General features: G+C 43.6%; 1 protein-coding gene across 17 annotated transcripts in view; it reads left to right on the top strand.

Moving 5' to 3' along the window:
* Positions 1-2,329: 2,329 nt before the first annotated feature.
* SYNRG (synergin gamma) overlaps positions 2,330-27,884 on the top strand; it is a 72,169-nt gene continuing 46,614 nt past the window's right edge. For 2 of the 17 annotated variants that reach the window (XM_058675523.1, XM_058675514.1), the window contains exons 1-9: positions 2,331-2,471; positions 10,028-10,068; positions 14,671-14,792; positions 18,085-18,215; positions 19,474-19,579; positions 20,153-20,264; positions 22,983-23,285; positions 24,059-24,292; positions 25,164-25,241. In XM_058675523.1, the coding sequence (XP_058531506.1) occupies positions 2,395-2,471; positions 10,028-10,068; positions 14,671-14,792; positions 18,085-18,215; positions 19,474-19,579; positions 20,153-20,264; positions 22,983-23,285; positions 24,059-24,292; positions 25,164-25,241 (1,204 nt within the window). In that variant the 5' untranslated portion in view covers positions 2,331-2,394. Of the gene's footprint in view, positions 2,472-2,730; positions 2,736-2,901; positions 2,945-10,027; positions 10,069-14,670; positions 14,793-18,084; positions 18,216-19,473; positions 19,580-20,152; positions 20,265-22,982; positions 23,286-24,058; positions 24,293-25,163; positions 25,242-27,884 lie in introns of those variants that run through there. The other 15 variants (XM_004590945.4, XM_004590943.4, XM_058675522.1 and 12 more) reach the window with 14 other exon arrangements.

The raw sequence follows: 27,884 nt of genomic DNA, 5'->3' as shown, positions 1-27,884 counted from the left end.
CATGCTCTTTCCGTTTAAGATGGTTTTACTTGAAAGCTGATAAACATTGTTATCTTGATAAGGAAGAATGTTCCTCTTTACTTGATCCACCACTAGCTTCATTCTCTTACAGTGATCTTTCCCAGTGCTGGATGGTCCTTCCCCTGCTTGATAAGCAGGTTCCTGCCTAAGGTAGAGTTAAGATCATGGGCCAGCACCTTGGATAGCAGCTTAAGCCTCTGCCTCTGGCACTGGCATCCTGTAAGGCACCTGTTTCTATCCTGCCCCGTTTCCAATGCAGCTCCCAGCTAATGTACCTAGGGAAGCAGCAGAGGATGGCTCAAGTCCTTGGGTTCCTGCACCCATGTTGAATACCAAGAAGCTCCTGGCTTCAGATCAGCTCAGCTCTGTTCATTGTGATCATTTGGGGAGTGAGCCTGTGGCTCAAAGTTCTCTCTGTAACTATACCTTTCAAATAAAAATAAATCTTTAGAAGATTAATATTATAGGATAATGGGAACTTCTATTATCGGATTCTTTTCAGTTGCTAGTTTCTACAATGGAATAAAAATTGGCTTCGTACAAGCGGAGCCAGAGCCTTAGAGTAATACAATTGTGGTCAGAACTACTTGCTGCACAAATGTGATGTTCATGCACTTGGCTTGGCAGCATTGAATTAAATTTTCTTCCTTTATTCACAGCCTTTTGTATCAGGACAGGCAGGATATTTAAAATAGAATACGAATTATTCACTTTCAGAATTTAAGTGGAAACTATTGGCTTCGGGTTGCAAAAAAAATACCTATGACTTCTTGTTCTCATAGATTCCTAACTCCTATGTATTCTAGAGGTAGGTTTACTGGTGCAACCCTTCAAAAGTCAGTTACTTAATTTTTTCAAGGCTTTGGCTTTTTCCATCTGTGAAATTGTGTATATCTGAAGATTGGAAGTACCTAGCACTCCACTACCTAGTAAATTCACAATAAATATTCGTTAAACACAGATTTTACAAGGAATATAAGGATTGCTAATAGTTCTTAAATCTAAAGGTGAAGGGACAAGTCCTGTGATAGAGTATTTATTAAGAGTAAGGGCCTGATGCCGAAGGGTCGTGAAGTGGGAAGTGTCTGACCCAGACTGGGCCTGGTGGGGAAGGCTGATACCCCAACGGAGTTCTGTAGTCTCAGGAAGAACCAAGGGGGCTGGGCGCCGTGGTTGACAGTAACGCCACAGCCTGCCACACTAGCATCCCATACAAGTGCTGGTTCTTGGCTGCTCTACGTGCAGCTCTCTGCGAGGGGAACCTGAATGACGTTCCTGGCTCAGCCCTCAGCTGTGGCCATGTAGGGTGATGAGTCAGCAGAGGGACATCTCTGGGCTTTCTCTTAATTCACTTCCAAGTAATTAAAATCTTTTTTTTAAAAGAGCTGTTTTAGATACAAGAAATCTCATTTTCTGTGATCCCACCTTAATCTCCTCTTTTTTAGTATTTTCTCATCCACTCATCCATCCACAATAATATGGGGAATGTAGAATTTCACCTTCTCCCAAGGAAGGAGTTATAGTCAATTAGAGCAGAATACTTAATTAGCACTAGTGATCTGGGTTTGAATGCTAGTCCTGTGCTTACAGCTGTATGAGCAAATTCAGCTTTTTAACATTGATTTCATCATTAAAATGCCAACTTCTACAAGACAACACTTTAAAAGCACACCAAGATCCTGGCCATTTATTGTGCCTAGTAAATGATAATTTATTTAAAAAAAACAGGCAAGAGTTGAAAGCTGGTAATTAGCCCATTTCTTGCTAGTAAAATTTTGCAAACTCTCCTTAGGGCTTGGAGAAGGTTCATAATCCCCGCGTTGTATCCTGATTGGGAAAAACAAAGGGACAATGGCAAGAGTGCACCTGGAGGATTTCTGCGGGTTTCCATACCCTAGGCTGCCTAAAGTAACTGAAAACCCCTCATCGTTCGAAAGGGACTCGCAGAGGAAATTCAGCAGAACTCTTACGTTACATGTAATGAACAAAAGAACACTTGTGTATCCACTATCCACCACCACCTGGTTTTAAAAATAATCTACTCCTTCCGCTAAAGCGACCGTTAAGCCAACATCGCGTTGGCGTTCAGGCACTGGCCGACGTGCAGCACCCTGCAGCCAGCCCCCTGCATTGACCCCATACAGCGGTACCCTGCTGCAGCTAGCCCCCTGAAACGGCACCGTGTTGCAACCAGCCCTCTGCAGCAGAACTGCCCGCCTCGCGCCCGCAGGTGCCCGAGGCCCGGGGGCGTCACGTGGGCGCGAGGCCCCGCCCCCTCGCCGGTCGGCGTCGAGGTGGGGCCTGGCGTTTGCCCCGGAAGTGGCTGTCTGTAGCTGACAGCTGCTGCTGAGGAGGCGGCGGGCCCGGAGCAAGATGGCGCTGCGGCCGGGCACGGGAGCTGGCGGTGGCGGGGCTGCGGGGGCTGGCGCGGGAGCCGCCGGGGCTGGCAGGTGGGTGTGAAGAGCCGGGTCGGAGCTAGAGGGGTGCAGCTGACGGTGCCACGAAGCGGAACCAGCTTCCGCCGCGGCGTTGAGGTGCTTGGCAGTTATGGCCGTTTTCGGCAGCTCCGGCTCTTTCTCCCTTAAGAGCTGAGCTGAGGGAGAAGGGTCGGCCTCCTGGGGGCTTAGGCGGAGAGGGGACGGCCGGGGCTCAGGCTCCTGGACGCCGGCTACCGGGGCTGGAGCGGCGAGCGCGCGCCGGTGCGGGCAGGCAGCGGAGACGGTGAGGGTCCCCTTGGCGGGGCTGGCCAGAGCCGGCACCCCGGCACTCCGGCACCCCGACGCCTCGGCGCGGGTCCTGCTGCCGGTCCTGCTGCCCTCGAGGCCACCGGGGCTCCGCGGCCCTGCTTCGTCAGCCTGGCCGGGGGCTCAGCAGGGAAGGCTGTGCCCATCTCGTCCCCAAGCTGGAGGGGTGTCTGCGAAATGTGTGTGTGCTGCTTCTGCCCCGCCCCACCCCCTCCTAAGAGTGTCCTGGCCCGTCCCCTTTATCATTATTATTTTTCTTTGTTTAAACAGACAGCAGGAAAACCTGGAGGCCTTTGAATTAATTGCCTAGCGCTAGGGCTGTTTCCTTAGAAGGCTTGCGGGTCTCCTTTCTAAAAAGGTGCTTAAGGTCTCCGTTGTTGGCAGTTAGGAAGCGATGAGAACAAAGCTTCCGGAGTTGGACTTCTCAAACTTGCCCCCTGTGTTACTTCAACTAGAAACTGCCAGTGGTTCTTACACCCAGAGCCTTGAGCGAGAGGAAGTTTATCATTAGGTGAAGGAAATATTCTAGCAAGTTCTCACCTCGCTTCTGTAGTGACACAGATGGAGTGCTCATTTAGAGGCAAAGTCAGCTTTTTTTTTTTCCTAAATATGAAGTATCCTAAATTATCTTTGGAAAAGGAGGATATTTCTTTTGACCACGGTTTGGTTTTGGAGTCAGGGGTGCTAAGAGGGTCAGGTCTTCAAGGTGGTCACCCTGGCAGCTGCTCCCGGATGCTAGAAGCATTCCCACCTGCGTGCCACCCTGAGTTTCGTTGCCTCGTACGTGTTTGGCTTGAGATTTAAAACTCTTTGGTTTACTGTTTAGTATAGTTTTTCGTGGGTGCTTGGAATCAGCTTCTACCTGGAGGAAAAAATACTGTACTCTTTGTTTCTTGCCTGGGTATGCTGGCAGTTTCTGAAGTGTTCCTGAGAGACATTAATTTGATCAATTTGATTAACTTGATGTAGTTCATAGTAGCAGCAAGACCTGGAAAAATACAGCCCTAAACGAATTTGTTAATCTAAGCCCATATTTTCATTTACTAAAAATTACTGTTGGTTTTTTTCCCTTGGCTAGGAGTGCCTCACTTGAGTGGATTGTTCCTTTGGCTTTGTTTTAATGTCACTGGTTCATGGCAGGTTTTCTGTAAAAACTGGAATGCTTGGTTTAAGATCGTTGCTTCTCTGAGTGTACTAGCATCTGCATTCTAACACATTGGAGAGTATGTGGAAAATTGGTTCAACTGATCCTTGATTTGAAAAAAAAATGCAGAGTAAATATGTTAGATACATTTGACATTTTCAAAGCTAAGAAACTGTATGCTCAATGAAGATTATTGGGGATTTTAGGTAGCAGTGGTTAAACAGTTAAAGGAATCCAAGATGGTAGCCTGTATGTGTTTTAGGAAAAAGAAAAACACCTGCTAAGTTTTTGAGGCGGACAGTGGATGCACTGTACCTAGCACATGACATCCTCAGCCTGAGTCTCAGCAAAAAGTAATGTCATTTCCAAACTTTGCTTGCTTCTATCTGATCAATATCCTGGATGAACTGCTTTAGAATAAAGAGGAGTCCTTTATAAGGGGCAAAATTTTCCTAAGCAATGAGCAGTTTATTTTCTTTTCAAATCCTGGAAGGCAGAAAAAAAGGGAGGCCATAAGTGTGTGCTTGTGAAAGGCATCATTTTCTGGTGCTGCTGTGAATTCAAAAGCCACGCAGATGCGGCCCACCTCCTAGGAAAATATACAGAGCTGCGTGGTGCGAAGGGAGCCGCATCCTTCTGGGTACTAACGGGTGTGAACTCATTGATTTTTTTTTTTCTCCTATTTCCCTAACACATTCTTGCATTCAAGGAAACTTCCAGTAGATAGTTGTGGGTTCTAGCTGAGTTGAAAAATAAAGAATTGGCATGTACGCTGGGCCTATCAGAAAGAGGAAAGGGCCAAGAGATTGTGTTGGGAGTGGGAAGGCCGGCAGGGTCAGCACTCCTGTAGTGCCAGGTGGCCTGTGGCACTAAGTCAGGCCTGAACTGAAGAGGGTCTTTATGTTAGACTAAGGTAATTCAGTGCATGGGGGGGGATCCTTAAGTCGTTGAACTGCAGCTGTGTGGAGTTACTGAATTGGGATCATCTGGAAAGATGCAGCTCAGCTTGGCTGCATGCATTGGAGACCAGGGCTGGAGGTGGACGGCTCTGGGAGTGCTCAGGCCCGGGAGGCAAGGCTCATAACAAAATTATAGCAAAGTGAAGAGGAAGGGTGAGTGAGATGGGCTATGACATGTGAAATTCACATACCAGCTGTCAAAATGTGACATTTGTCATATGTGATGTCAATGACTTGAAATCAAACTATTGGTCCTCTGGCTGCCCAGTTTTTTGGTGAAACTTTTGCTGCTTTTCAAACCCATCGTAAGCATAGTTAATGTGAGTTGTCTAATAAACATTTCAGAGAATCATATGAGTGCTATCTGGGTCACAAAGCAGTTTTTTTTAATCCATTTTTAAATTTATTTTGACAATCTTTACATAGTTAATGTGGGTAAAAAGGTTCAAAGGCTATAGGGAAGTGGGTAAGACTATTATTTCCATATTGTTTCCTTCATGTATCTGAGGTAAAGGGGGATATTGAGGGAGAAGGCCCACCCAGTTTCCCACCCACCCCAAGTCCCAGATGTGGGGCATGCTGAGATACTTGCTCAAGTGGTTTTGATAGTTCACCAGTTATGAGTTGCTGCCAATCTCGCCACTCTAAGCACGATGAGGTCGTTGAAGAATCCACTGATTGACATAGTCCATCATAGAGTCTCCATTTGCCCGGTATTTCGCTGCCAACATATAGCTGAGGTGGTTGATTGACTTGTTCTGTCCTCCGTCTTTTCTTGGTTAGGGTTCTGAGTCCTGCAGTTTGATTGGGGAGATCCCCAAAGAAACTTTGTCTGAGGTGTTCCCAGACCAGTTTCTAGTATGTACTAGCAAGTACAGGACCCGGCACAGTCCATCGCCCAGATCAGCTGGTGGTTGCAATTGCTGGTTGGTTCTGTTTTCAGCCCCAACAAAGCAGTTTTGAGTTGCTGAATGTGTAATAGGGTAACTCAGGCCAGTAGTATTTTTTTTTTAAGATTTTATTTATTTTTATGGCAAAGTCAGATATACAGAGAGAAGGAGAGACAGAGAGAAAGATCTTCTGTCTGATGATTCACTCCCCAAGTGACTACAACGGCCGGTGCTGTGCCGATCCAAAGCCAGGAGCCTGGAACCTCCTCCAGGTTTCCCATGCAGGTGCAGGGTCCCAAGGCCCTGGGCAGTTCTCGACTGCTTTCCCAGGCCACAAGCAGGGAACTGGATGGGAAGCGGGGCTGCTGGGATTAGAACTGACATCCATATGGGATCTTGGAGCGTTCAAGGGGAGGACCCTAGCTGCTAGGCCACTGCACCGGGCCCCAGTAGTGTTCTTAATTTTTTCTTGGGTTTTCAGAGTCTGTTTTACACATCCACACATCTATTGTTAGTTGGAACTCGACTCGTTTTCACTTGTTTGTCCATTTTGCAGGAGGCTAAACAAAAGGGAATTACATGGAGTTTCATGGCTAACCTTATGGCAAAGTAGGAATAAAGAAAAGATAATTCAAGTTTCCAGGTTTTGGGGGGTTGTTTTGAGCTGCTAAACTATACTAGTAAGCTTAGTCCTTGAGGTTGATTGTGAAAAGTGTTAGCACAGGCATTAAGCTTTTTCACTGTGAAGACTCCCCAAGGTGATCCTTAGCGGTCTGCACGCCCCCTCAAATGTTGCATCCTCTGTTGCTGCTGTTTTGCATTTACGTAAATGATCCTGGCTGGATTCATCCAGGTCTTGGTCCTTGCTGGAGTTACTTTTCCACCTGCTGAAGACATGCCCCTGCCGTCTCTCTCCTGTCCCTCTTGGTGCTGGGTTCCTGCTTGCCATGAACAGCGTTTCCATCCTTAGAGGTGCTCAGGCTTCCGGTCATGGCATCCGCTCTTTGTGCCCTTTCACTTTGCCCGTCCTGGCCGCTGCCATGTCCTATGGATTCCTCCCTTTTAAGTATCTGCCCGGCAGGCGTTGGGTGCAGTCATATAGGCATTGCTTGGGATGCCTGCTGACTCAGAATGTCTGAGTTCAGGTTTCTGCTCTCCTCCTGCTTCCAGCTTCTAATGCATGTCCTCAGAGGCCGTGGGTGATGGCTTAAGTGAATAGACTCCTATCACCCACGAGGGAGACCTCGATAAAGCTCCTGGCTTGCTGGCTTTAGCCTGGCCCAGCCTCATCTGTTAAACACGTTATGGGTTAAGCCGCCACCTGCTTTGCCAGAATCCCCATAAAGAGCACCAGCTTGAATCCCAACTACCCTCCTTCCAATCCAGCTGTCTGCTGAATTGTCAGGGAAAGCAATGGAGAATGACCTGTGTGCTTGGGCGGCTGCAGCAGTGTGGGAGATCCAGATGGGGTTTTAAACGTCTAGCTTCAGCAAGACCCAGCCCCGGTTACTGCAGCCACTCAGTGAGTGAACCAGCAGGTGTATGCAAGATTCTTTGGGTCTCTGTCCCTCCCTCCCTTTCTGTAACCCTGTCTTTCCAATAAATATTGTTTTAAAATCACTGTATATGTAATATATATTTTATGTGTATATTACATATATGTAAATCTGTGCTTCCCCATTTCTTGTACATCCCAGTATCTAGTTATGACTCTTTTCATCTGTTAGTAGCATCATTGTGTTTCTTAATTAGATCCTATGGCTTCATCTCTACTATATACCTCTACCAAATTAACACCCTAAAGCAAATTCAGGTCTTGCAAGTTCCCTTCTTAAAAACCTCTGGGCCTGGCACGATAGCGTAGTGGTTAGCGTCCTCGCCTTGCATGTGCTGGGATCCCATATGGTCACCGGTTCTAATCCTGGCGGCCCTGCTTCCCATCCAGCTCCCTGCTTGTGACCTGGGAAAGCAGTCGAAGATGACCCAAGGCCTTGGGACCCTGCATCCATTTGGGAGACCTAGAAGAGCCCCTGGCTTCTGACTTCAGATTGGCTCAACTCCAGCCATTGCGGTCACTTGGGGAGTGAATCATCGCACAGAAGATCTTCCTCTCTGTCTCTTCTCTCTATATATACGCCTTTTCAATAAAAATAAATAAATCTTTAAATAACCAGCATATCTAAGAAGAAATTGCATAAAAATCAGAAAATATCCTTAGTAGAATGAAAATTTTTTTAAAAAATTAAAAAAAACTCTGATTATGGAAATGTGAATCTAAACTAAAATGAGATGCCACTTCATGCTCATTAGAGTGGCTCTCATTAAAAAAAAGTAACATCGGGCCCAGCGCAGTAGCCTAATGGCTAAAGTCCTTACCTTGAATGTGCTGGGATCCCATATGGATGTCAGTTCTAATCCCAGCGGCCCTGCTTCCCATCCAGCTCCCTGCTTGTGGCCTGGGAAAGCAGTCGAGAACTACCCAGGGCCTTGGGACCCTGCACCTGCATGGGAAACCTGGAACAGGCTCCTGGGTCCTGGCTTTGGATCGGCACAGCACCGGCCGTTGTAGTCACTTGGGGAGTGAATCATCAGACAGAAGATCTTTCTCTCTGTCTCTCCTCTCTGTATATCTGACTTTGCAATACAAATATTTTAAAAGTAACATCAAGTGTTGGAAAGAGTGAAGAATTTGGAAACTTCATGGGCTGCTGGTGGGAGTGCCACAGCAACAATGCCACTTTACAATACTGGAGGACTTGGATTTGAGCCCCTACTGTTTTCAAGCCAGCTTCCTTCTGGTAGGCACTGTGGAAGTCAACAGATACCTGGGTCCCTGCCATCTGCCGTCCACAGGGAGTGACGCAGAGAGAACTCCAGGCTCCTGGCTCCGGCCTTGTCAAGCCTAAGCCTCTGGGAAGTGAGCCAGTGGAGGTGGGCTTTTTGTCACTGTGCTTCTCAAAGTTGCATCTTTTTTTTTAAAGGGAAATGAATGTTTTGCTTGGTGGTTAAGGTACTGCTTGAGATGCCCATGCATTACATTAGAGTGCCTGGGTTGGAGTCCTAGTTCTGTGTCCAGTTCCAGCTTCCTGCCAGTGCACACCCTGGAGGAATGTAATGGCAGTAACAGCTGTCATCAGTGGCTGGGTCCCTGCCACCTACCCAATGGGACACAGATTGAGTCCCCATCTCCTGGCCCTGGCCTTTGGGAAACAAATCAGTGGATGAGTGATCCCTCTGTCTGGCCATCAAATAACAGAAGCAAAGAGAACCTGTGAGACAACCTGTGCTATGTACGTACAGTGGCTGATACTCAGACCTGAAAGAAAACAGGAGATTCTGACACCGGCTATAACATAGATGGATCTTGAGAATGCTGCCCCCGAGGAAAGTAAGCCAGCGAGGGGAGATGAGTATTGAATGAGGTTCATAGAATCGGCCAATTCACAGAGACACGAAGCAGTGGCTTCCTGGAGCTGGGTGGAGGGGATCACGGGGCGCTGTTGTGTGATGGGTGCGGAGTTTGACTTGGGAAGATGAAAAGTTCTGAAGATAGATAGTGGTGATTCTTACATAGAATTGTAAATGCACGTAAATGATACACTTACACATGACAAGGGTAACAGTTTTATTTTTGCTGCCACTGCCACAAACCACAATTTTGAAAAGCTGTGCCAACTTTATATAAAATTCAAAATAAAATTAAACATTTAAAGGCCCTCAAGATTCTGCTTGCTTTTCTTACCCCTTATATTCAACCTTGAATAATTTTTCTGGACGTGTATGCATCTCTCAGGTGCCTTCATCAAGGTTCAGCTCTGATTTGCCCCCACCAAACTTCCACAGATACAACAGCCCAAGAAATAATCATTGCCTAATCTATTAATATTTTGGACCTCGCTAATGACAATTTGCACACTTCTTCTGTAGTTACTTGCCTACATCTGTGTCTCCCAGGTTGCAAGCGGTTAGAATCCTTTTAACCCAGCTCTGATGTGATGGGTGGGGAAACTGGAATCCAGGGAGATAAGACAGAGCCAGAAATAATTTCAGGCTCTCTTGTCTTTTATTTTAGAAATCCCCCTCTGCACTGACGTGCTGGCGGGCCTGCCCCCAGGCATGCTCCCTCTGTGTTGATGTTGGGCAGTTCATTGTTGCACTGCAGAACAAAACCAGGGCCCTGTCCCTATGGTTCTTTCATTCTGTTAAAAAAATGACGTTTGAAGTTTTTGTACATAAAAAGGTGGTCATACATTTTTCTTCTGTTTTCAGTTTCATGTTTCCTGTTGCAAGTGGAATAAGACCCCCACAAGGTATGTTAAAAAGTGTAAGTTCTGGACTTAGGTTTTTCACTGTTTCTGAACTCGGGGGTGGGGATAATTGGGTGAGCAGAAATTAAGCTCTGTTTTTGCCAAATAGAGGAAATTGTCCTACAGGTTTTTTTGGTTTTTTTTTAAAGATTTATTTATTTTATTACAAAGTCAGATATACAGAGAGGAGGAGAGACAGAGAGGAAGATCTTCCGTCCGATGATCATTCCCCAAGTGAGCCGCAATGGCTGGTGCGCGCCGATCCAAAGCAGGGAACCTGGAACCTCTTCGGGTCTCCCACAAGGGTGCAGGGTCCCAATGCTTTGGGCCGTCCTCGACTGCTTTCGCATGCCACAAGCAGGGACCTGGATGGGAAGTGGAGCTGCCGGGATTAGAACCGGCGCTCATATGGGATCCCGGCACATTCAAGGCGAGGACTTTAGCCGCTAGGCCACGCTGCCGGGCCCTGTCCTACAGTTTTAAACATATTTGACAGTTACTACTTCCCATGACGTGACATTTGGAGACTAGTCAGGATTAGTCCTCATTTCTCCCAAACTTACATAAACTCTGTTGACAGATTCTTATTTGTCCTCGATTGGAGACTTTGAAGACAATGCTGTGAAATAACAGTGGTTAAGATGACATGAGCTGGACTACTCATGGTGACTGTTTCTCTCCTCCTGTCTGGTCTGGTCCTAGATTGTCGCTGCTAGAGGGCAAGGGCCTCTTCTGCTGCTGAGCAGTTGCTGCTGGACTGTAGGTTGAGTGATGGTTATTCTGCCTTGCACTGTTTTCTGTGTATATAGTATGGCCTTCTGCACTCACACACTCTGATTTCATTTTTAAGCGTTTCTCAGTTGTGTGTTCCTGCAGGGTCTGTCTGGCATGCAGGGTTACACCATCTCTCTTGGTTTTAGATGAAGATTCGCTAGCGTCAATTCTGGCTTGTCTTCAAGGAACCAGGAGGGAGGAGTGTTTTCTTGACGTGTGCTTTTGGGACACAAAGGTGAAGGAGAAATGTGGCTTTTTCTTCTCATTTCTCCCTCTCTGAGGTTCCCCATGCACGCACATTGCTTCCAAAAACCGGGGCTTCTCACCAAGCCAGCAGTGGGGAATTATGGCAGCTTTTCTAGGGAAATGGAAACTCGGAGGTCAGTGGGAGAGATGAAGGGTGAGAGGCACTCGGTAGCAGGTGCTCAGGTGCTCATCCTCACTTTGTCTACTTTTAATCCATGGTGGAGTTGAATTTCAGGGTAACTTTTTCCAAGGATCGGTTGTATTCTTTTGTTGTGTTCACATTTATGCATTATTGAAGCTACCTGTAATTAGATGTGTCCCAGATTTAGATCAAATGGTTTGGGATCTTTCTGTTCTTTAGAAAGTAATTCAACAAAATGCAAAAAAAAAAAAAAAAAGAAAGTAATTCAGAGTGTTGTGTTCATTATCATGGATAGTTTTATTGCATTTTAAAAAAAGGTTTATTTACTTTTATTACCAAGTCAGATATACAGAAAGGAGGAGAGAGAGAGAGAGAGAGAGGAAGATCTTCAAAGATCTTCAATCCACTGATTAATTCCCAAGTGGCCGCAACAGTTGGAGCTGAGCTGATCCAAAGCCAAGAGCTAGGAGCTTCTTCTGGGTCTCGCGCAGCCAGAATCTCAAGGCTTTGGGCTGTCCTTGTTTGTTTTCCCAGGCCACAAGCAGGGAGCTGGATGGGAAGTGGGGCCACTGAGACAGACCCAGTGCCCATATGGGATCACGGCGCGTGCAAGGCAAGGACTTCAGCCGTTAGGCCACCGTGCCGGACCCATTGTATTGTATTTGTATTCATTTTCACATAAGAATTCATGTGTAGAGCCAAGAAACCGGGCAAGAGATCCCAAAAGTCTGTCGGAAGTTTGTGTTGGTTTTTTTTTTTTTTTTTTTTTTTTTGCAGCATTTGGAATTGTTTTGGAGATTTCTTCTCTTTTCTTCTTTTTTTTTAATTGAGTATGCTCGAATAGTCTTTTGGATCTTTTTGATTACTTGAAACTTTTAAATTATGCCTGGTTTGGGGCTCGGCAGCATGGCCTAGTGGCTAAGGTCCTTGCCTTGATCCCATATGGCCGCTGGTTCTGATCCCGGCAGCTCCACTTCCTCTCTGTCTCTCCTTCTCTCAGTATATCTGACTTTGTAATAAAAATAAAATAAATCTTTAACAAAAAAATTATGCCTGGTTTATTGCCAGAAGCATATCATCAGGGACAGCCCAAAGATGGTGGGAGGTAGGGAAAGAAGCAGACTTATTTTTCACTGTGTACCTCTGTATGTCTTTAAATCTTGTATCAAATACCTGTGTTATTCATTTCAAATTAAAAATAATGGAAGAAAGTGAAACATTAGATGCAAAGAAAGAAGAGAAAATTTTACCACCACTGTGTTTAAGCCCATTCCTTCTCCAAGGCACCTCAGGCTCTTCACATTCAGTGTTTGTTCGTCTGGGGTGTTCTTCACACACACCTGGCATGGTTTGCCTTCATTTCCTTGAGGTCGTCGCTCACATACCGTCCTGTTGGTGAACACTTCTCTTACTGTTCTCTATATAACAGGATTCTCTGCTTTCCCCACCTCTGCCTTTCCCTGTGTATTTTTGACCTCCTCTCTTACCACCACCTGACATATTCTTTTTAATTATCTTTCTCCTTCGATTACAAGTTCTGTGAGGGCAAAGATTGTGCTCACTGCTGAGTCCCTAGGCCTGGCATGGAGAAGGTCCTCAAAGCTCTTAAATGAGCAAATGACTGACCATCAGGTACAAAGGTGGATGTCTGCATCTAAAGCTAAGCTATATAGTAATGTAGAGAGAACACAAAGCCACAAGGTAAACATGCTATGTGACATGCTGTTACAGTTCCCTGTGGTAGAACCTGTAGGGAGGTAAGATGTGGTAAGGTGCAAAGGCAGGATGAAACGTGTGCTTAGACCATGCAAGTTTCTCTGGTAGCGTTTGCCCATTCTCTTTTGGTTTTGGATTAAGACTTTGGTTTCAGATTTGTTTACCATTATTTACAAGTATGTAGAACTGTGCCTAGCTTAGTAGGGTTTTAGTGCTTACTGAATCTCCCAAGGGACGTGTATTCATTATCTTCTGCTTTTGGAAGTACTTCATTGGGCAAGTTTGGGAGATACTGTCCTGGGTCATACTTTGCACAATAGTTTGCTTCACTGCATTACTGGATTTTGTTGTTTTGGTGATGGCTGTTTACATAAATGCTTAATATAACATTTATCACAAAGAAAGGGAAGGAGAATGTTACTTCTTGAAGCATACAGTTTTATGGAGAAGCAACCCAGACACAGAGTACAGTTAAACAAGAGGAGTCTGGGAGTAGTCTTGCATGGTCTGGCTCCAGCCCTTTCAGAAGAGTGCAGTAAAGGTGCCAGCCAGGGTGTCTGAAGGTTGGTGGAGCAGACAGATGTCTATCCAAGATAACTCACTCACATGGAAAGAATGTCCATACTGCTTTTGGCAGGTGCTTTGTTCCTTACCACGTTGCATTTTCCATGCAACCGCATGAGCTCTCTCATGGCACGCCATACTTTGACCTAGTCAGGTGCTTCAGGGAGGAATGAGGAAACTGCTGTGACTTTTTTCCCCCTTATAATTTAATTTTGTAGAAGTTAATTAAACAGGAGATACAGGCAAGGAGGGAGAGTGGAAGAGAAAACTTCTATCTACTGGTTAATTCCCTGAATGGTCACAAGGCCAGGAGCTTTATCTGGGTCTCCCATGTGGGTTCAAGAGCCCAAGCACTTGAGCCATCTTCCATTGCTTTTCTCAGGCATTTAGTAGGGAACTGGATTGGAAATGAAGCTGCTGGGACACAGACCAGTGCTTATATGAGATGCCAGTGTCACAGGTGACAGCTTTACCCACTACACCATAATGCGTGCCCCCATTTCCGTGTCTTATAAACCATGGAATCCGAGACAGGCATTTGGTTAAGTATCTGTGTCCCAAATGAGAGTGCTTGGGTTTAATCTGCAGCTCTAGCTTCTAACTTCTTGCTAATGGAAATCAGCAGGGATAACTGAAAGAGTTGGATTCTTGTCGCCATAAGGGAGACTTGGACTGAGTTCCTGGCTTCAGCCCTCTGGCTCAACCTCAGCTGTGTGGGCATTTGGGGAGGAAACCAGCGGATGGGAGCATGTTCTGTGTCTCTCTCCCTCTCATTTTGCCTCTCGAAATGAAGCAGTATCAACAGTTATGGACTGACATTTTCACAGTACCCTAACTTGGATCACGCTACAGGTCAAGCTGGTCAGCTGTGTTCATTGTACAAGAGAATGACACAAATTTAGGAATACTAGAAGGCAAAGCTCACAGGGGCCATGTTGAAGACCAGGTACCACACTTAGGTTGTACTGTTTTTAAAATATGTGTTAAAATGTGTGTTGATGGGACCTACTTTGATTTTACAGAGTTTTGTAACTTGCCATGAAGCTGAGTAAAAAGTCAAGTTGAAATTCCTATTCAAGTTTGCCTCATTCTGAAACCCGTGCTGTGCCACCTCCCAAGTGACAAGGGTTTTTAAATCAACCTGGATGCCTTTTGTCTTCCAGCAGGTCTGATGCCAGTGCAGCAACAAGGATTTCCCATGGTGTCCGTCATGCAGTCGAACATGCAAGGCATGATGGGAATGAGCTACAGCTCTCAGATGTCCCAAGGCTCCATCGCCATGCAGGTACTTGTTTCTTGCATTGGTTGTTGACCCTCCTGGCTGTTGTGCTGTGTTACATACCGAGAGGATTGGGCGAAAAAAGAAAAGCAGTTAGTAGTAATAGCTTCCGGTAAAACAATATGTATGTGAGAGATAAACAAGAGAAGTCATTTATTAGGGAAAAGATGGCAAATTCTTTGACTCCTGGCTTGAAGAATTTTAGAGTGACATCCTGGGCCTGGTGCCATGACCTACCATTGTTAGAAGCACTTTTGTGCTCACGAAAGAACAGTGGCATTGTTAGGAAGCTCCGTGAGTAGGAACAGTTGCCATCCGTTCTGTTGGCCTGTCCATACAGCTGTTTAAAGAGCTGTTGTCTCTGTTCTGCTGGTGAGGAAATAAACTCAGTGAGGATGCTCACAGAGCATTGCAAGTTAGGATTTGAACAAGGAGGTTTGCGTAAGTGCTGCACACTGACTTTTAAGCACGTGAAGGAGCTATTGAACGGTTTGCAGCAGTGGAATGACGTGTACAGAACTGTATTTCACAGTGATCCCTTCTGACTGCTGATGGGAGAACAGCTGCAGATAGCTGAGAGAGAGAGCAAGCATGGATGTGGGTAGGATCATTAAGAGGGTTATGCAATAGAGTGACATGTTGGCTTCAATTAGGGTGCTAGCAGATGGATAGGGCGATGGAGGTTTCTGAGAACCAATTAGGAAATAAAATCAGGACTGGCTTAGTGGTTAATAGTTGAAATTGGAGGACAAAGCAGTGTTAAGTTGACTTCCCATACTCTGTGCAAGCAACCAGCTGACTGTGCCAGTTGGTCTTTACTTTCTAGATTTACTGAATTATTTAAAAGGCAGAAAAACAGGGAGGGAGGGAGGAAAGGAGTAGAGAGATCTCCCATCTATTGATTCCCCAAACCAAAGCCAGGAACCAGAAACTCCATCGTGATCTCTCATGTGGGTGACAGAGACCCAAGTACTGGGTCGTCTTCCATTGCCATCCGAAGCACATTAGTAGAAAGCTGGGTCAGAAGCAGAGCAAATGGGACTCAGACCGGACTCTGATGCCTGTTGCAGGCATCACAAGCAGCAGCTTGGCAGGCTGTGCTACCATGCCAGCCACAGTGTGACATTTATTAATGAAACACTGGAAGAGATTGTTTGCTGATGTTGACCTTGAAGAACCCATGGAACATTATCAGTATCATGATTTAGTAATAAGTTCAGCTTTAAATTGACTGCTTTAAGCTCCAGAATCCTGGTTTCAGCTTGGATCAGCCCTGGCCATTGAGGCCATTTAGGGATTCACACTCTCTCTCTTTCTGTGTAACTCTGACTTTCAGATAAATAAAATCTTTTAAACAAAGATAAAAAACCTTCCATTCGGATTTCCATGTGTTAGTTATCTTTAGCAGTGGTGGGCACTCACCAAGTAGGGGATGGTGGTGGTCAGGTGTTGGGATGCTTAAAATATTTTTTGTCTTTGAGAGGTGAGGTTTTAGAGATATGAGACAGAAAGATTGGTGATTCATGGTATGATCAGGAAGGGGAAGCTGGAAAGGTATGGGCTTGACTGTGGTGAGGAAATCAAACACCTGGAAGGAGCCAGTGTTGGAGGAGCCATCCTCGTGGATTGTTGATGTCACCAAGAGCAGCGTAGTGATAGAGTGGACAAACTCCGAGGTCTTCGTTTGAAGGGTTGAGGAAGTTGGAGATCTGTAAAGGTCATGAACAAGGTAGGAGGGTGGCATATGCAAAAGACTTACAGCAAAAAATTAACAAACATGAGGATACTTACCAATAGTTTGTGGAAATCCGTAGTACATAAAAACATGACAGCTGGGTGTTTTGCACCAAGATAAATTGTGTGTGTGTGTGTGTGTGTGTGTGTGTGTGTATAAATTTTATTTTTGATGATGTTTACAGAGTGGGAAGGATCAAAGGATATAGGAAAGTGGGTGAGATCATTGTTGCCGAATTTTCTTTTTCTTTCTCCTGTATCTGGGTAAATGGGAGAGACAAGTGGAGAAGCCACGCCCAGCCTCCCAACTGCTCCAGCACCCAGCGGTGTGGTACTCTGGCTCATGTCTGCACCAGTGAATACAGTTAGCCCAGCCTGGCTCTCCCCCAACCCAATTCTCATGCAGGCCCACAGGTGTTATAGCCCTGCCCAGCCTTATCTGCTCCCAGTCTCAGTTCTCACGCTTGCCAGTTCTACCTTTTTATGGACTTTCTGAAGTCCCTTTAACTCAGAGTTTTTAAAGAAGAAAAGGTCTAGAAGCAGCAAAGAGGGATATTCTCCTGCAAAGACAGGGTCTCCAAGAATGGCTAGATTTTAGTGAGGGTCAGGCAGGGAACTTTTCAGGGAAGGGGATGAGCGGTGAAACAGCTTTCCCTCTGAAAATTAGCCATTTTTTCATTACCATTTTTAGTATTGATTTTGAGTAACTTATGTTATACTGTTATTTTTGCACTCATTAGTAAATTTTATGTCATTTTTTAATGAGTTTTCTATACGTTTGGATATCAGACCTCTGATAATGAACATCAAAACAACCACTGTCTTACACATATTGAAAAATGAAGTTCATTTGGGCCCGGCGGCGTGGCCTAGCAGCTAAAGTCCTCGCCTTGAACGCGCCGGGATCCCATGTGGGCGCCAGTTCTAATCCCGGCAGCTCCACTTCCCATCCAGCTCCCTGCTTGCGGCCTGGGAGAGCGGCCCAAAGCCTTAGGACTCTGCACCCACATGGGAGACCTGGAAGAGGTTCCTGGATTCTGGCTTTGGATCGGCATAGCACCGGCTGTTGTGGTCACTTGGGGAGTGAATCATCGGACGGAAGATCTTTCTCTCTGTCTCTCCTCCTCTCTGTATATCCGACTTTCCAATAAAAAAAAATGATGTTCATTTGTGTTGTGGAATGATTGCTGCATGCCATCCTATTGCTGGCAGTACAAAGGTACAGTACCTCTTAAGAGTATGTAGACTGGTGAGCTCTGTGAAAGTTACTTATGTGCATGTTCGTCCGTACATGTATAGCCTGAAAGATCTTGTGGACACACCCGCAGCCCTACTTTTTCCGGTTAACAGTGGTCACCCCAAGAGCCTGAAGAACTTGAAGAGGCAGTATATTAAGGATTTTTTTTAACCATTTTTTATCCTCTGTTCTTTGAGTCTTTTATGAGAATGTGTTTATGTTGTTTATTATTATGCTAAGAAATAACTTAGAAAATCATGTTTTGCTTTGTGATAGTATAAGAAAACACTGTGGGTTTTTTGTTAAGCCTTTGTCTATTTCCTCTAGGCAGGAATACCCATGGGACCAATGCCAGCAGCAGGAATGCCTTACCTGGGCCAAGCGCCATTCCTGGGCATGCGTCCTCCAGGCCCGCAGTACACTCCGGACATGCAGAAGCAGTTTGCTGAAGAGCAGCAGTAAGAGACCTCCAGGATCTATATAGTCATGACTGTTTATCAAGATACTGTCAAATGTTCTCTGCAGATTTGAAATCAACACAGTCAAGTTGCCTTTTAAGCTCTTTAAAATACCTCTTATCATTAGAAATTTCAAGCCAGAAAGGGTTTTGGAAATCCTTAGTTCAGTTTTTACATCTGGAGAAAGTCTGGTTATAGAGATGTCAGAAGACTTGTCAGTGTAGGTTCCACAGATACAGACTCCCTGGTTCCCAGGGCATTGCTCTTCTCCTGTGTGATAGTCCTTCTCAACCAGGTTTTTTATATGCAGTGCAAAGAGTGTTTATAGATAGACTTCATCTGTCTCCTTGGTTTTTGTGATTATTGTGATATGCTTAAGTTTCCTGGGGTGGGCATTATCCTAGGATGCTACTTGGGGCACCCGCACCGCGTGTCAGAGTGTGAGTTGGAGTTCAGGCTCTATTTCCTATCTACCCTCCTGCTGATACAGGAATGCAAAGCCCACATTCCAGTAATTAGATCCCTGCCACCCAAGTGAGATACCTGCTGGGGTTGATCTGGCCCCACACCATCCACTGTGTGCATCTGGGGAGTGAAGCAGTGGATGGAATATGTCTCTCTCCTTCCCTTTATATCTATTACACTGACTTCCAAATAAATTTTTAAAAATTTTAAGATTTTTGGGGAGAGTCCAGTGCAATAAACTAGTAGTTAGTCCTCGCCTTACCCACCTGGGATTCCATATGGGCACTGGTTCATGTCCCAGCTGCTCCATTTCCCATCCAGCTCTCTGCTTGTGGCCTGGGAGAGCATTTGAAGACGGCCCAAAACCTTGGGACCCTGCACCCACATGGGAGACCCAAAAGAGACTCCTTGCTCCAGATTGGCTCAGCTCCGGCCATCGCAGCCACTTGCAGAGTAAACTAGCAGATGGATCTTTCTGTCTGTCCTACTCTATGTCTGCCTTTCCAAGAAAAATAAATAAATCTTTAAAAAAAAGAAAGATTCTTTTTTTGCAAATTAAAGACAGATTCACCTATCTAAGTTAATAGTTTATTTTTAAGACCACTTTAGATATTTTGGAGTTACTATGGCAAGGAGGAAACAGAGTGGTTAAACAACGTTAGATACAATTAGCAGTGGAGTTTATACTTTGAGAAATACAAAATGATGTTGACTAAACTATTAGTAGAGATCAGAATGTAGCACAGTTGATAATTCCTGAAGCTAGTTCTTCACTAACTCATTTTTCCTTCAGAAAGCGATTTGAACAGCAGCAAAAACTCTTAGAGGAAGAACGAAAAAGACGCCAGTTTGAAGAACAGAAGCAAAAGCTCAGACTGCTGAGTAGTGTGAAGCCCAAGGTAATGTGTTCCTGCCGCCTCGCCCTGACCCAAAACCCGCACCCTGGGTTTCCCTCTGTTCCCTCACTGTGGGTGTTGCCCCTGAGCCTCCAGGCTGAGTTGAGGTTGTGATCAGTTAGTTTCGTGTTGCCTTAGCTAGATCCTAAAGTGAGGATTTGTTATTTACTGTAAAGGTGCTCTGCTGCTGATGGGAATAAGACATCAGTTGTCATTCTCTTGGCACCCGCTTTTTTTGTTTGTTTCCACAGCAGTATTTGTTGTTATTTTCTTGGGAAGCAGTAATCCTAAAGGTGATGATAGGAAATGGGCTGCTCTTAGGACCCTCTCAGGACACATGTAACCTAACAACTTTGTATTAAAGTTTTTATAAATGGGCCTTTTAAGATTTTTATTTTCTGTGGGTTTTTGTTTTATGCTGGCTTCATACACTTACTGAAGACTTGGAGAATTCACATTCAAAAGGATGTGGTAAAAATATTGGAAGTAGAGTAATATGTGTGCTTTCAAGTTGGGTGGATTTAGAACAAACTGATAGGTAAGTAAAGAGCTATAAATATATTTGTTATCTCTTAGACAGGAGAGAAGAGTAGAGATGATGCGTTGGAAGCCATAAAAGGGAATTTAGATGGGTTTTCCAGAGATGCTAAGATGCACCCTACTCCAGCGTCGCACCCCAAGAAACCAGGTAGTTTTCATGTTAAGAGGCATTGCGGTTTTCATTCTTGGAAGGTGATTTATACTGCCTGTATTGAAGTGACCATTAGGTGTGTGCTAATCTCTTCCTCCAAACTAAGTACAGATTTGTGTATTTTAAGATACACAGTGACTTAAGACTAGGGTGTGGAAATGATTCTGGAGGAGAAAACCTCCCTGTTGACTATCTACAGTGTCTGACAACTTGTGGACCTTTTGTATATCGATGTGCATGTTAACGTTAGTAAAATCCGGTCACTCAGCAGATGTAATAAGAGTCATTATATTCTTGTTGCTTTAAAATTTTACCTTTTTGAGCTGATTAAACTTAAATTTTTAAATGCCCCATTTAAGAATTCATAATTTTAATAATACTTCTCATGAAATTTTAATTTTTTAAATATATTATCAGGTAAGCCAAAAGTGCCTTCTAAGAACAGGGTAGAGTGGTTATGTTTTGTTCTTTTGAGCATTTAGTAGTTAAAATGAATCTTGTTTATACAACTCTTACTATATCCCTTTTAAAATTTTGATATTCTCACCTTTTAATATTGACTTTAAAAACAAAAGACTACTAACAAGTGAATAGTTGTCACAAATTGTTTGGCCAACCAAGAAAGTGCTGTCTTCTGCTTGGAAATGTTCTGTTGTTCAATTTTATCCTGAATGTTTGTATTACAGTGCCTTTCTGTTGTTGTTTGCTTCCTTTACCTGAGAAACAGAGAAACACACAGATGTAGACAGTAAGACAACACAGAGAATTTTCATCTGTTGGTTCACTTTGTGGGCCAGTACCCACAGTGGCCAAAACTGGAAAGCTAAAGCTCAATGTAGGTCTCCCACATGGGTGACAGGAACCCAGTCACTTGAGGCATCACTGCCACCACCTAGGGTTCACATTCGCAGCAAGTTGTCAAATTCATGTACCCCGGTATGTGACACAGGCTTCTAAATGGCTAGGATGCACTCCCACCTCTCTAGTGTCTCTCTTGGGTGCTGTCGGAAGAGAATTAAATGTTACAATAGGACCAGGCACAGTGGCCTAGCGGCTGAAGTCCTCACCTTACACACACCAGGATCCTATATGGGTGCCGGTTCTAATCCCGGCAGCCCCGTTTCCCATTCAACTCCCTGCTTGTGGCCTGGGAAACCAGTTGAGGACAACCCAAAAGCCTTGGGACCCTGCACCCATGTGGGAGACCTGGAGGAAGTTCCTGGCTCCTGGCTTCGGATCAGCGCAGCACCAGTCATTGCGGTCATCTGGGGAGTGAATCATTGGATGGAAGATCTTCCTCTCTCCTCCTCTCTGTAGAGCTGACTTGGCAGTAAAAATAAGTCTCTTTTAAAAAAAAAGTAATTAAGAAATAGACATTTGCAGTTAATACTCAGCTGGGCCCGGTACAGAACTCAGGAAAGGAGAAGGCAGAGAGGAGTGGTCGTTAAATTTATTTATTTATTTTATTGCAAAGTCAGATTTACAGAGAGAAAAATCTTCCATCTGCTGGTTCACTCCCCAAGTTGCCACAACAACCCAAGTTGAGCTGATCCAAAGCCAGGAGGTAGTAGCTTCCTCCAGGTCACCCACACGGATGTAGTTGCCAAGGCTTTGGGCTGTCCTGTACTGCTTTCCTAGGCCACAAGCAGGGAGCTGGAAGGGAGGTAGAGCAGCCAGGATAAGAACCAGTGCCCATATGAGATCCCAGCTCATGCAAGGCGAGGATTTTAGCCACTAGGCTACAGTGCTAGGCCCAATAAAAATCTTCTAAAACCTTTTCTAGTCTTTTCACCTTTTACCCCATACACTGTCTTAATATATTTTTCACAAAGATTATTTTTATTGGAAAAGCGGATTTACTGAGAGGAGAAACTGAAAGATCTTCCATCTGCTAGTTCACCGCTCAAATGGCCAGAATGGCCAGTAATGAGCAGATCTGAAGCCATTGGTTTCTTCTCTGATCTCCTATATGAGTGCAGGATTCCCCGGAGTTGGGCCAGCCTCTGCGGCTTTCCCAGGTGTGTTAGCAGAAATTGGATGAGATGTGGAACCGCCACAACTTAACTCTTCCTGACCCCTGAGTAGCAGATAATGAATCCACATGCTATGCCACAGTGCTGGCCCCACTGAATTTCTTAATAATTAAATTTGAACATCAAAATGTGTGATAGTAAGGACAATAAAAGGCAAAAACAGACTCCTAGAGCCTTCTGAGGGTGTCCTAGTGACATTGGGTAAACGAGGAACTTCAGAAAGTCTGTGGAAAAAATAAACAATACATTTATTTTGGTGTAGAAAAGTCTTGAAGTACCTGTGTGCTTTTTTTTATGATACCTCTCTCTGAACTTTCTGAAGATCACTGATAAGTAGGTTTTATGTTTTGATAGAATATCCATTTGGATTTAAAAAATAATACTTTGATAGAAATTATTAATTATTAGTTAAGATAAAAAATATTGCCAACTTTATAAAAGGAAACTGTTTTACTTTTTGTTTCGTTTTTGTAGCAAGTACAAAGTAGCTTTAGAACCTCTTTCAAAAGATACAAAATTATATGTGGGCATCCGGGGGTTTTTGGCAAGTGTTGTTCACTTCCACTATTCACATTTCAGTGTTCTCTTTTGGAATTCTTTTGGAATTGTACTGCATCTCGGTTTCTCTGTTGTCTGTTGATTTTCATTTCTGTGTGTTTCATTACCATTTTCCATTTTGCAGATTGTCCCACATCATCTCATTCTACTAAAACTGTCTCCCCATCACCTGCCTTTCTTGATGAAGAAGAATTCAGTGACTTTATGCAGGGGCCTGTTGAAGTTCCCACCCATGGGCCTTGTGCCACGGCCCAGCCCTTTCAGTCTTTCCATCCTACTACCCCACTTGGCCAGTTGCATGCCCAGAAGGCTGGTACACAGCCTGTCCCTGCGGGTCAGATGCCAGTGTCATTTGCCTTACATGGTGTCCCTGGGCAAATTCCTTACTCCTCCACTGCTTCAGCCTCACACAGTGTACAGAGAGCAGGTAACTCTTAGCATTGTTAATGAAAATATTCATGAAATAGTCGAGGGAAATTTCTCTGTTGTGTAAGTCGAATAAATAATGTAATAATGTTGGTAAAGAAACTTCTGCACGAATCTAACAGTGTTATTGAAATTCACCAGCGTCTATACATGCCAGAAACTTTGCTCCTAAATTAGAAGCAATTTAAACCATCTCATTACTTGGAAAACATACTGGTTTCTAAAAAAAAGATGACTCTCTTGATTAGGAATAATCACTAATATGGTGTTTTAAAGGCTGAAATGCTGAAGTGGTCAGGTTTGGTGACAGAGTCCAGGCTGTTCATTTAGCACCAGTTTGTTTTGTTTTTGGTTTTTTGTTGTTGTTGTTGTTGTTTTGATAAGTCTTTAAACAGTTCTGTTAGCTCAACCCTGTATGTCGAGACATACAGACATACAGACTTGAGCAGTGCTGGGTGGGCGTTGGCAGATGTGCATAGTTGACACTGTCTGATTCGGCAGACATGGAGAGAGCCCTGAGGTCTGCCAAGTAGCCAGTGTTTGTACCTGCCTGCAAGGTGGTACTCCTTCCAGTAGTCTGCCTGCCATTTCAGAGGATGCTTGAGGACCACCAGAGATTATCAAGTTTACTTTAAACTTCTCAAGTGTGTAGTGACTGCATTATTTCACATGATGGCAGAGCCTTCCCTCTAGAATATGGGATTGGAAATGAATGATTTACAAGATGAGAAATATGCAATTCTATACAAATAACCCTTCGTGCTGTTTGTTTAGGGCCTTCTTTGGAGGAGAAGCTCCTAGTGTCTTGTGATATAAGTACATCTGGGCAGAAACAGATTAACTTAAATACTTCTGAAATGGGGCACAAAGCCCTAGTCCAGGGTTCCAGTAAGAACCATCCCAGTTTAACGGCCAGTAACGGGGTTGCCATAGATGGATGTTTAAGTGGTACCACCACTGCAGAGGCAGAAAAGTCTTCAGACCAAAACCTGTCCATTGAAGAGAGTGGTGAGCTCATGAAACATTCAACAAAAAAATTTGTTTAACCGAATGTTGCTCGAATGCTAACACCTTAAACATTAATCTTGCAAATGCTGCTTGATTTTGCTAATTGAAACTATGCTTAAAATATGTTTAATGCATTCCTTTTTCCAGTTAACCTCTGCAGTTTTGCTCTGAATTCTCTCAAGACACTACTTTCTTTTCAAAAATAAGATTTTGATAACCAGTTTCTTAATAAGAATTATTCCTAATTACAGGTTTCTTTACCTTTTGTCTTACAAAAGCACTCCCTTCTCTTTCTGTTCTCCCATAAAGGTTGAAAAGTTAAATGGTAAATGGAAAAGTCACCAATGAAAATAGAGGTTTGCTTTTTCTAAAATAAACCATAAATACTGCTGCCTGAAAGATCCAAATTTTATTAACACACTCTGCAGAGATGAGTTAGAGTGTGGCACTTTTAGAAGATACTTTACTGTATTTGAAAACTTCAATTCCTTTGCATCTAAGGCAGCAGTGTATACATGACTCAGTAAAGACAGTGTCAGACTTGCAAAGAAGCATTATTTTAAACTGCAAGCAGAGTTGAGGCAATTAAACTTTTTATATGGGATGGCTTTTTAAAAGCCATTTTGGTTTTTCCTTCTGTTCCTAAGTTACATGATGCAAGTCTTGTGTGATTCAAACTATTGATACATACTTGGATTTCCTTTAATTTATTCTTCGTGATAGAACGTACAGGAGTTGTTAAGAAATGGAATGTCGTGGTTGTATTGGTGACTTTTTTAAGCATCTCCAGCCAATGCTCTTCTGTGGAAGTGAAGTGAGGTAGTGCTTGCACGTCTTCTCCGTGTGTTCAGTGATGCTCCCTGTTTTGCAGGTGTGGGAGTCTTCCCCTCGCAGGACCCTGTTCAGCCCAGAATGCCTCCATGGATTTACAATGAGAGTTTGGTTCCAGGTAAAACAATACGCAAAAGCTTGGTGCAGTTTTCGTGTTGCATAGTTTACATTTAATATTGTGGATTTAGTTGTAAATATGATTGTCATGGTCATAAAACACGCAAAAGGGATTGTTACCTTTTCCACTTTTTTCTGAAAGAGTGTAAAAGATAAATCTCATTTGTAAGACTGCCTGCTATAAGGAATAGCTATGTCAACAAAGAACTGTTTTGTCTTGAGGCTTTGAATATTTTATTGAACATCATGTATTTTATTTCTAGATGCATTCTTTATTATGCCTTTGAAGATAGTATCGAATGTTTATGTCCAATTGAATGAATTATTGGATGCAGCTTTATCATTTCTCAGTAATTAATTGATTTTTATTAGTGTTTGCTTTTTGACTTGTGTGACATACAAAGTAGAGGACCAGGTGGTGTCCTTTCTTCACACTTAAAGTTGGTTTTTACCTTTCCTTAATGTGGTGTTATTGCTGAGCCAAAAAGAATCAGCAAAGTGCATTTTGTAGCAGCACTCAGTTAATGTAAGGAAATAGATTGTTTCAGCCATAATTATTATACATAGAAAGGACTATCACAGCAGTGCTTATTACTCTTTTAAAAAATTTTGGAAGGGTTTTTAGTTGCTGGAGGAGGCAGCTGGCCTAGAGATTAGGATGCTCTCGTCCTGCATCAGGAGTGCGTGAGCTCAGCTGCTGGTTCTAACTGCTGACTCCAACTCCCTGCCAGTGCACAACCTATAGGAGGTTTGTATTTTGCTGAGGATTTGTGATGTTGAGCTGATTTTCTTTTTTTTCCATATACTTGCTCACCATTTGTACTGTCTTCCTTTTGCACATACCTATGGCATTTTTTCCAATTGAACTTTTGAAGTTTCATGCATGAATCTCCTATCAGATGCATAATTTGCAGATATTCTGTTCCATTCTGCAGGCTGTTTCTTTGCCATGCAAAAGCTTCTAAGTCTGATGTAACTTTGTATATTTTTGATTTTCTGTATTTTGGGGATCTTATTTTAAAGAGTCATTGTCTATACTGACAACTTGAAGTGTTGTTTCCCTTATGTTTTCTTGTAGTTTTCTAATTTCGGCTTTTATCTTTAGTTCTTTGATCCATTCTGAGTTGTGTTTTATAGGTGGTGAAAGAATATGTTAGTATTTTATCACTTATTTACTGTACATAACACCTTGAAAACCAAAAGTAATTTCTTTTAAATCTTCAGTTTTCTAGATTGGTCATAGATTACAGTTGTTTTACACTTGATTAAATAAAACTTCTACATCTCTATGGCTCAATTTTTAGCAGGAACTGATAATGTCTATAGTATAATCTTCAGTTTAGACTTCAGTTGCACATAGAACTTCTAGCTGCGCATCTTCTCTCCTCACTGTGTCCTCAAGCCAAACAAGCAAATAGGGCTTAGTACTTTTTTGAGTTTTATTAATTTTATGAGAGTTTGTATTTAAAAGAAACCGAATATTTAAGAGGCAAAAGGCATGTTTTTATATCCAGCCTAATAACCTGAAATATGTATTTTTAATCCTAGATGTAAAATTCTGTTGTAAGCATTTTTCCTCTGTCTCCCTCTGATTTCCAACACTCCTAACTCGACCTGCCAGGTTTAGCATGTAAGCATCCAGACAAACAGCAAATACAATGAGCATGTCCCAGCCTCTGTTTTATGTGGCAGCGCTGTCTCTTAACAGCCTTCCATTCCAGCCCTTTGGAAAAACTCGTTGCCGTGAGAGGAGCCAAGTCTTTCCCTTGAAGGCTCAGATTTCCAAAGTTCCTTTTCTCGGTGCTTTTGCTCACAGCTGCTCTTGCTCCCCATTTCTGTTTGGTTTTTTTTTCAAGGTTATTTTTTTATTGCATTTCATTTTTTTTAATTAATTACATTGCATCATGTGATACATTTTTTATGCACTGGAATTCCCCCTGCCCCTCCCCACACCCTCCCCCCACGGCGATTGCTCCACCTTGTTGCCTTTCCATAGTTCAAATTCAGTTGACATTCTTTCATTGGAGGTATTTACCAAGCATAAAGTCCAGCATCTTATTGTCCTGGTAAGTTCAATGGTTTCTTGGTGAGACCATCTCTGGTCTGAAGGTAGAGCCGGCTGAGTATCATCCCAATCAATTAAAAGCCCCAACATAATATTTCCAACCATTTACAACATTGTGGCATTAATTGACATGGTATTGATTAACCAATATGTTAATAGGAAAATGCAGGTTCTCAACCACAACCTGTGACTTCTTCATAGACATTTCAATTTTGGTTTATATTCAACCGTGTTCTATACGCCTTAAAATAGCTTAGATTGCTGTTCAGCTGTCTCATGTTTTAATTTTAGTATTTAGCAGTTTATAGCATTGAAGCATGTTTTCACTGAACCTGGCTGTTTTTCAGGTGGTCTAACTCTATAATTATAACAGGATATATGTCAGCAGTTTAGGTGAGCATGTTTAGGAGGGGTGTGCAGAGAAATCTTCCATACCCCAGTTAGGAGTAACTAATCTTTGTGTCCCACCCAGTGAGTTATAAGTGTGTCCCCACTGACCGTTTCCTGTCTGTTTCTAAGTTTTCCTTGTTGTTCTCTGTCTGTCTATTCTAGTTTTGTTTGTTTGTTTTGAGGGGTTTC

The sequence above is a fragment of the Ochotona princeps genome, chromosome 17, assembly GCF_030435755.1.
Source record: "Ochotona princeps isolate mOchPri1 chromosome 17, mOchPri1.hap1, whole genome shotgun sequence".
Lineage (NCBI taxonomy): Eukaryota > Metazoa > Chordata > Mammalia > Lagomorpha > Ochotonidae > Ochotona > Ochotona princeps.
This window is presented reverse-complemented; position numbering and strand designations above follow the sequence as displayed.